General features: G+C 46.8%; 1 protein-coding gene across 2 annotated transcripts in view; it reads right to left on the bottom strand.

Moving 5' to 3' along the window:
- Nde1 (nudE neurodevelopment protein 1) overlaps positions 1-8,316 on the bottom strand; it is a 27,624-nt gene extending 19,308 nt beyond the window's left edge. For both annotated transcript variants that reach the window (XM_005350358.2, XM_026780419.1), the window contains exons 1-3: positions 8,238-8,316; positions 4,313-4,436; positions 3,323-3,476 (exon numbers count right to left, since the gene is read on the bottom strand). In XM_005350358.2, the coding sequence (XP_005350415.1) occupies positions 3,323-3,476; positions 4,313-4,395 (237 nt within the window). In that variant the 5' untranslated portion in view covers positions 4,396-4,436; positions 8,238-8,316. The remainder of the gene's footprint in view (positions 1-3,322; positions 3,477-4,312; positions 4,437-8,237) is intronic.
- Between the last annotated feature and the right edge of the window lie 1,061 nt (positions 8,317-9,377).

Genomic DNA, 9,377 nt, shown 5'->3' with positions numbered 1-9,377 from the left:
AAGAGAGAGAGAGAGAGAGAGAGAGAGAGAGAGAGAGAGACTGAGATTAGTTCCTCTTCCTGACTAGATTCAAGAAACAAAACTGTTATGAGAATCAGTCGGACATGCCAGGAAATGACATCTCATGGTGCCCATGCCTGAGAGAGGGATGAGGTCACAAAAGAATGACCAAAGTGTCTGTTAAATGACTTGCATGAAGGAAGAGCCTTAACATCCTAAGGCTGCTGGGGTCTCCTGGCAAGGATCAGAGAGCAAGTATCTACATTTTAAGCAAAAAGAAACTGGATCCTAGATCATTTCCCTTGATCCCAGGAAGATGTGGAGACTCGGATCCTCTGCCTCACAGATTCCGACAGCTTGAATTTGGGACATGGAAACTGCTGTCTCACTGAGTTTTCGTCTGAGATTTACTGTGAAAAGCTGTCAGCTGAGGGAGGCCTCGGTAAGTGTTGTTCGATGCCGCACAGGCAGCAGCGGACACACCTGCCGTAGGTGTGCAGGCTTTCTCCACAGGATTTCCCTCAGTCTGTGTGCTGAGCCTCATGCCTCTGGCCAGAAGAGGTTTTCTGCGAGCTCAAGGTTCTGCCTTGAAGCACACAATTACTCAGTAACTGAAGGGTGTGTATGCAGCCCTATGGAAGGTCTCTTATGGTTCCCTGAGCCACAAACCTTTCTCCCCACAGCCTCCAGCCCTGGGGCCCCTTCAATGTGAGAATTCCTCATGCCTGTTTCAAGGGTCAAATGAAAATACTTCCAGGGCCAACAAGAAATTTGGACTCTTGGGGCTGGAGAGATGGCTCAGAGGTTAAGAGCATTGACTGTTCTTCCAAAGGTCCTGAGTTCAATTCCCAGCAACCACATGGTGGTTCACAACCATCTGTAATGAGGTCTGGTACCCTCTTCTGGCCTTCAGGCATACACACAGACAGAATATCGTATACATAATAAATAAATATTAAAAAAAAAAAGAAATTTGGACTCTACATAGGACAAGGAGCAAGAGACAGTCCTTGGTATCAGGATACAGTGACCAGGACAGGCTGGGCTCACCCATTCACTGGTGTGGACAATGGAGACCTTATGATGCCAGGTCTCCATCTCTCAAAGGAAGTTAGAAATCCTAATTTTTCTGAGATGCTTCAAAAATTTTAGCTCTTGGTAATAATATGTGTATATTACTTATTAATTATGTATACAGTGTTCTGCCTGCATGACAGAAGAGGGCACCAGATCTCATTCCAGATGGTTGTGAGCCACCATGTGGTTATTGGGAATTGAACTCAGGACCTCTGGAAGAATAGTCAGTGGTCTTAACCTCTGAACCATCTTTCCAGCCCCTTTAAATACATAATTTTAAACTTTGAAACTGAGCTGGGGAGATAGCAACTGCTGCTAAGCTTGATGACCTGAGCTAGATCCCTGGGAGCCACACGATGGAAGGAGAGAACCACTCCCTGGATACAGAGGCCAGAGAACAACTTGCAGGCCTCAGCTCTCTCCCTCCACCACGTGAATCTCAGGAATCAAACTCAGGGCATCAGGCTTGGTGGCAGGCACCTTTACCAGCTGAGCCATCTCGACAGCTCAGAAGTATTTTTGACTGTCCCACACTCAGGAGTTAGGAGTGCTATTTGTTTCTGGACGATGAAAGCCAGAAGCATTTCTCACTGTCTTACAAGTGTAAAGCTTGGCCCCTTACAACAATGTCCAGTCTTAAGCAACATAGTGCCTGCCTCCTCTTTATCTGAGAGGACACATTCCAAGACATTCTGCAGTATCCTCCAAAACATCAGTCACCACCAAACCCTATATATGCTTTGTTATTCCCATGTTTGCCATGTTTTCCTATAAACCTTAGCTTACAAACTAAAAAATTAACAATAGCCAGGTGATGGTGGTGGTGCACCCCTTTAATCGCAGCACTTAGGAGACAAAGGCAGACAGATCAGTGAGTTCAAAGCCAGCCTAGTCTACAGAGTGAGTTCCAGAACAGTCAGCACTACACAGAGAAACCCTGTCTCAAACAAACAAACAAACAAACAAAAAAGTTAACAATTACAAAATAGAATGATTATAACATTACACCATAATAAAAGTTATTTAAAATGTATAAATTGTTTATGTCTGTATTTCCCATTTAATATTTTTGGATGTTGTTTGGTCACTGGTAACTAAAACCATAAAAACAAAACCACAGACAAGGGGTCCAAGCAGAACTACTGCAGTGCCCAGTTAATAAACCGGCTTATGACCGGCATGGTCCAAGAGAATGTTCTACAAGATGATATTTTGTGATTCATGTGTCCAGAAGGGAAACCCATGAGTCGCAAGTGGCATTTGACCTGTGGCCCGTGTTAGTAGAAGAATTTATTTTTTACTTGTCCACTCTCAGCTACACAGTAAGTTGAGGGCCGGTCATAGCCTGGGCTACCTGACTGTTAGGAGCCAATTTCCTCCTAAAATCATTGCAGGAACCATCACCCTGGGGAGTCTGCAGAGAACCCCACACCCCTAATTGTGTTAGGAATCGTTCGATTGACAGAGCCTACCCCACACCCAAATTGGCTGTTAATGGAGAGCTATCTGTTAGTGGAACCCACCCCACATTCCAAACTATCTAGGGAACTAGGTGTGTCAACTCCTGACTTCTTGGCCCAAACTATCTAGGGAACTAGGTGTGTCAACTCGTGACTTCTTGGCCCAAACTATCTAGGGAACTAGGTGTGTCAACTCGTGACTTCTTGGCCTACAGTGACCTGACCGAAGATAACCTCCTGCCTACGTGACCAACACGGACTACGTGACCACCGTGAACCACGTGGCAAAAGCCCAGGCCCCTGTGCCCATCCCCCAACTCCTTACCCTATATAAGCTGTACCCCATCTCTAATAAACAGAGGCTCTGACAAACTTAGCATGGCCTCCTTACTCTTTCTTAGCCCATTTATCTTCCAGATAGTGCCTCTCCGTGACCCTGGAATAACTGAACTGCCAGGCGGGTTACTAACCCTAGACTAAGTAACCCGTCAAGGCAATCAACACCGGACCGAGTCAAGAATCTGCAATTCTAATGACACTGTAGCCTCTGATAAGTTCTCCTTACCATGTGCCTTGTGAAATCAGTACAGACCACCACCAAGAAGGGTTGTAGGCCATGTGTGTGACTTGCTTTTCACCAATTTCCACCCCCTGCAATAACCACAGACACCTGACAGGATTCCAGGAGGGAGTGGTCTGGTTACAGTCACTTCACCCTCTAAGACTGCCTCTTCAGCCATGCAACAGACATTCCTATCTGTAGACATGTCTCCTGTGCTCCTCACCCTCACAGTCTCCAACTCCATTCGAAGGCGGTTATTCTCTGACAGGAGGTCCCGGTTCCTGGTCTCAGTTTGCTGCAGCTGAGTCTCCAATTCAGCTTCATATTCCCGGCTTCCTTCCTGGAATTCTCGGAGCTCCTCCTGTGTATTTTCGGCCCTGTAGTAGGATTGCAAATAAATTTATCACAGAATGATGCTGGGTATTTGTGCTGCAGCAGCATGTGTGGATCAAGACTTTATTCGGGCACTGTTATTCCCATTTTATGGACAAGAAGATAGGTGATTAGAGCTGGAATTGAAGCACACAACTGTAATTTTAGCATTCAGGAGGCAGAGACAAGAGGCTCAAGAATTCAAGGTTAGCCTGAACTGCATAGTGCTAAACCAAACACACACACACACACACACACACACACACACACACACACACACACACCACTCTTAGACATGTACGCTGAAACACCAGCTTCAAATTTTAAAATGAGCCTACCCTTTTCCAATTATATTTTATGTGTATGAGTGTCTTGTCTGCATGCCTGGTGCTCAAGGAGGTCAGAAGAAGGTATCAGATCCCCTGAAACTGGAGTTAAGGATGGTTGTGAAGCACCATGTGGGCGCTGGGAACTAAGCCTAGATCCTCTGCAAGAACAAGTGCTCTTAACCCTGAGCCATCTCAAGGAGCAGGTAAATCTTCTCCCCTACAAAAAACCTGACATCTAGGAATAGATAAAGACCCATCCAGAAACAACAATGAGATGTTAGGATGGTTAGGTTCCTCCGGTATTTGTGGTTCAAATCCCAACTCTGCCTCTCCCAGCTGTGGTCTTAGGCAGACTGTCTTCCTTCCCTAAGGCTCAGGGGCCTCTGTAGAGCAAGGTGATCCTAGTTTCTTCATGGGTCAGTAATGTCAGCTTCAGACATCATGATAGACCTATAGAAGAGGCAGCCACCATCCTCCCAGGAGGAATTAGTGAGGGGCACAGAAGGACTGACCTCTTCTTGTAGGTCATGGCCAGGTCTCTCCAATAGTTTGCTTCTTCCTCCTCTGATCCAAAAGTCTTTCCTGAGTCCTCCATGGTAGAAAGGGCAAGAGCTCACTCTCCCTGTGACATGATGTCTGGAGAAAAGTTTAGAAATCATTAGTGACTTCTGGGTAAACAGACAGTCTTTAATTAGAAAAAAAAAATTAAAGTTTAAAAGCCCTGAATTTCATATTAGATCAAATGGGGGGGGTGCTTTCTTAAAAACTAAAGCTAAATAAAAAGTAGGTCCTACCTCTAGTTACAGCCCAGGGCTTATTTGTATGTTCCCACATTTACTGCCTAGTATAAGACCCTCAGTTCCAAATAAGATATTATCTATATTCCTGTTCCTCTCGATGAGAGTTGTGGGGGGAAGAAGATGCAAATTACATGTAAATTACTACAAAGCCCTCAGTGAGCACAGGGACAGAGCTCTGCCCAGGAAGTGACCTACAACTAATGGGTAGGTGTGCAGAGTATACCCTGTTGAGTTTGGACATAGGTGTGTCCCTGAGAAGCCACCAGCAGCACTGTGATATGCATTCCTGCAGTATCTGAGAACTCAGAGTGCAAAATCCAACCTGGAAGTCAAGGCTGAGTTCCTAAGAAGTTGACCCCTGAGTACCTGTGAAATGGGAAAGTGATGAGCATTGTACTCCTGACCCAACACTCAGGAAGCAGGGGCAAGAAGGTTGCAAGTTCAAGGCCAGCCTGGGACTCTGTTTCAAAGAAAACCAGAATAGGAAAGTAGGTGGAGGAGAAAAAAGGACACTGAATACATAGGTACTAGAGAAGTAGCTAGACTTGGGGGAGAGGGGTGTTAGGTGAGGAAGTCCAGGAAGATGAAAACCCAGGGGCTAAAACCCACAGGAGACTTTTCAAACCCATTAACAAATTTACTGCCCACTGTGTGTGGTGGTAGACTCCTGTAACCCCAGCAACTGAGAAGCTGAGGCAGGAAGATGGAGAGATCCTAAGATAACCTGGGCCACAGAGAAAGACACCAGAAAGAGGGAAGAAAAAAAAGGAGAGAAACAGAGGACTGCCTGGCTGCCACATGGAGCCACTGGGGCAATGAGGATACTGACAGGTGGACTCTCCAACTCACAAGTTCAGCCTGGTGGTACGGCTGGCTGCGGGGGCCCAGGTGTAAAATGGGGATCTTCTGCAACGATCCAGAAAGAGAAAAAAAAAAAAAAAAAAAAAAAAAGAAGAAGAAGTCAGAATAAAGGTGAAGGGAGAAGAAGAGTCCAGGGTCCAGGGACCCTAAGAAAACAACAGGAGTCTGGCGCAGTGGTGCCATTTGGGAGACCAGGAAAGGAGGTCTGCAGCCCAAGTCAGAGGTTTGAAATCAACCTGGACAACACAGTGAGACCTAGTAAAAGGGGGAGAGAGGGCTCAGTGGGCACGAGGACCTGTGTTTCAACCCCCAACACTCATGTAAAAAGCTAGGCTATACCCCCAGTGCTGAAGGGTTGTGTGGTAGAAACAGGAGGATCCTCAGAGCATGCTGGCCAGTCAGTCTAGCCGAATCAGTGAGCACAGATTCACAGAGAGACCATGTTTCAAAAAAGAAGGTGGAGACTGAATTGGCCCTAGTAAATCACAAAGCAAAAGCAAAACCAAAACAAGACATGAAAGTTGAATGATCAAGAGAGAGTGTAGGGGTGAGTATGACACTTGTATAAAATTGTCAAAAAAGCAAGTGGAGGGTGACATGGCTTTAATACTAGCACTTGGGAGCAGAGGCAGATCTCTGAGTTCGAGGCTAGCTTGGTCTGCAGAGCGAGTTCCAGGGAAATTCAGGGAAACACAGCGATACCCTGTCTCAAAACAAACAAACAAACAACATAAAAGCTGAAAGGGAGAGGCAGGGACGAGAAAGGAGCCAAATATTCACACATAAACCTGCATGATGAAGGTACAGTGTGCACTTACAGAAGGGAGGTCATTGTCGCGAAACACACCAAGAGTCAGTAGACCTAGCTTGTCTTCAAGCTCCTTAAGTACGGAGACATGCAAGGACATGTTCTCACCATTCTCTAACATGGAGAACTATCAGCAGACAACTGGAAAACGGTGGTGCCGTTAACTAGGAACTATATACACTGCAGTAGAAGGGCAGTCTCCTCGGCAACAGGGATAGACAGTGCCAGAGCGCGGCAAGAACGGGCACTGCGCTTGCATACTTGTACCTGACACACTTCCTTACAATGGTCTTTTTGGTAAAAAGAAACAAAAAAAAAAATACAATTTACAATAAACATTGTGAACTCAAGTTTCCATAAGGGAGGAAGTCAGGCTGGCTGCACCTTGTTACAGATTCTACAAACCAAATAACTGAACTTCAAAATAATGTAAAATTAAATGTTGCAGATCAGAGCCGAATTATCTTGTGCTATTTTCAGCACCTTTGAAAGCTATTCACTGCTCATCCCAGTATCTGACTTGTATCAAACCTAAAACTTGTTCTAAGCAGACCTCCAGTAGCTTCCACTGGAGGAAGTTTCCCTGCTGTGACCCTAGCACTGAATTTGGTAAACACCTTAACTTTTTACTTTATTTGTTCTGTAACCAGTAAGATCTCAAGTAACCAAGAGTAACCGAATCTGTGCTGTGGGGCCACTGTCATTTATACTGGGTTCTAGAAAAACTGTATTATTCTGTTGAGGTGAGAACTGTGTTTTTGAGCTGAAAATTGGTTGCATATGAAATTTTAAAAGGGTTACACTTGGTAGGCTAAGGATGTAGTTCAGAAATTGAGCCCTGCCTGAATGCACTCTCCATACTGGGGGGGGGGGGAGCTTATATTTGAATAAGAATAAAAACAGAGCAACTGTTGTTTGGAGGTCATTTTATTCTACTGATCAAGGTGCCAAGGAATCTTCCTACTGTGGTCTGAGCCCACTCCATGTCTTTTCAAACATTTCTTTAACACCCACTGAGAGTTGGGCTATAGCCCAAGCTTCTCCATCCTCCGGTGCAACCCTAGTGCAGGCTGTAGAGGTTCACAGTGGGAAATGCCCTCTGAAGGAATGGGGCTTTAATCTCACTAGACTCACAAATTCTACGGTATCTACAGATATCTACAAGAAAGCAAACTGTTATCCAAGTCGAGGTAAAATATAAAAATCGGAGACCCCCTACGACTTCAAGGGGGTTGGTTGGCCACAGATATTTAACTCCATATGGAACGCTGTAAAAGGAATTACTTAAATCTCAAAGCTGTTTGAATACCAGTATGTGGGGGAGGAGTGGTGCATGCTCAGATAACCTTAGGTTTGGAGAGTAGTTTGTGTCAGACTCCCAGTCCTAAGAGGTTATCCTAGCACACAATACACAAAACAGCAGGCAGCGAAAATTACAAACCTCCTCCCTGCCTCAAAAGACTTATTTATCAGGGAAGTTTAGGAAGGTTCCGGGTAAAAAGCAGGAGCATGCACAGCCTGGCACAAAACCGAGATGACTTGGTGAAAAGATAAAGTCGCTCCGGAGTCATCCCACGACCTCAAAAAGGTTAGAGAGCTGGGCCAACATCCAAGGTGTGGGGTAAGCACTCTCACCCTTTATCGGATAAAGTTTATCCGATCCAAAGTGATGTCTACAGAAATATGAAACGTCCGTAGGCCGAGACCCAAGAGGCACTGTGGGGGAAGTTGGACACAGGCTGGTACCCGTGCGGCAGCAGTTGGGGACCCAGCGACTGTGGGATGAAGGGGCTGGCGAAGCGCCAGGCTTGAGGAAGGGAAGGGGCGGGCAGAAGAGGAACAGAGTTGGCCAGGGAGAGCGGCGGAGCTCACGGATGGAAGGCGGAAAGCTGGGGGTCAGGTTTGGGGGACGCGTCCGCCGAGTGCTGCGGACGTGGGAGGCCCCGGCCGCAACCAGGCTTCACTTACCCCGCCCGGGCGACGACGATCCCGGCTAGGCGCGGGCCAGCAGGGCCCGACCGCGGTCCCAGCCCCGTCCGCACCTTGCTGCCCGCGTCTCCCATTGGCTGCCGCGCCCGGGACGCGTCTGGCTCGACCAATCAGCGCCGAGAAGCGAGGTTTGGAAACTTTTTCCCCCTAGGCCCGGGCGCGTCGCCGCCAATCTACGGTGGGGCCGGGCGGGAGGGGGCGCGGGAGGTGCGGGCTGCTGGCCCGGAAGACGGGTGTGGGGAGGGCGTGCAGGCGGCTCTGTGCACGCGGTGCCACGCACCCAGGAACACCCGCACGCCTCTCCTTTACACTGGTGGCATTTATCCGCTCTTGCTCTTGCCCAAGAAGAGACAAAGGTGCAGTTGGTCGAAGAACCCCTGGCTTTAGGAGTACCTGGCATCGGGTTTCACTTGAAAGCCCCCTACCCAAGTCCAGAAATGCTATATATACTACCGTACTGAGACAAAACTGGCATAGAAAACAACAAACTTTCGCCCAGCCCACAGGGCCCTTGTTCGTCCCACAATTTTACACCCTAAATAGAATCTTTAACAATAACTTCTTAAACAGTTTAATTTAGTGTAAAAGAACTTGTCTTTGAATTGTATCCCTCCCCCTTATTAACTGTGAGATATTGGGACAAGATATTTAATTGCTCGTGGATAAAACGGGTTTTGCTCATGGCTAAACAAGTTGTAAAACAATTGTGGGGTGCTTTGTAAATAGTACAATATGTTATTTAGTTAAACGACCATGCGTCTCAGGCACAATGCTAAGTTTTTTTGTGGGGAGGTGACGGTGGCACTGGTCTTTTGAGCCTGTCTCATATTGTCCAGACTGGCCTCTAACTTCTTGTATGGCTAACCTTGAACTTTTTTTTTTTTTTTTTTTTGGCTTTTTTTCGAGACAGGGTTTCTCTGTGGCTTTGGAGCCTGTCCTGGAACTAGCTCTGTAGACCAGGCTGGTCTCGAACTCTAACCTTGAACTTTTGATAGTCTTGCCCACATCCTGAGTTAGAATTATGGGTGTGGGTGTGTGCCAACTGAAGAATTTTATGAGGTGTTGGCGATGGAAGCATGGTTCCAGGCATGTTAGGCAAGTGCTCCTCCAACTGAATTG

Source organism: Microtus ochrogaster, chromosome 7 (assembly GCF_000317375.1).
Source record: "Microtus ochrogaster isolate Prairie Vole_2 chromosome 7, MicOch1.0, whole genome shotgun sequence".
In the NCBI taxonomy this organism is placed as follows: Eukaryota; Metazoa; Chordata; class Mammalia; order Rodentia; family Cricetidae; genus Microtus; species Microtus ochrogaster.
Note: the sequence above shows the minus strand (reverse complement) of the source record. Positions and strands in the feature narration are given on the sequence as shown.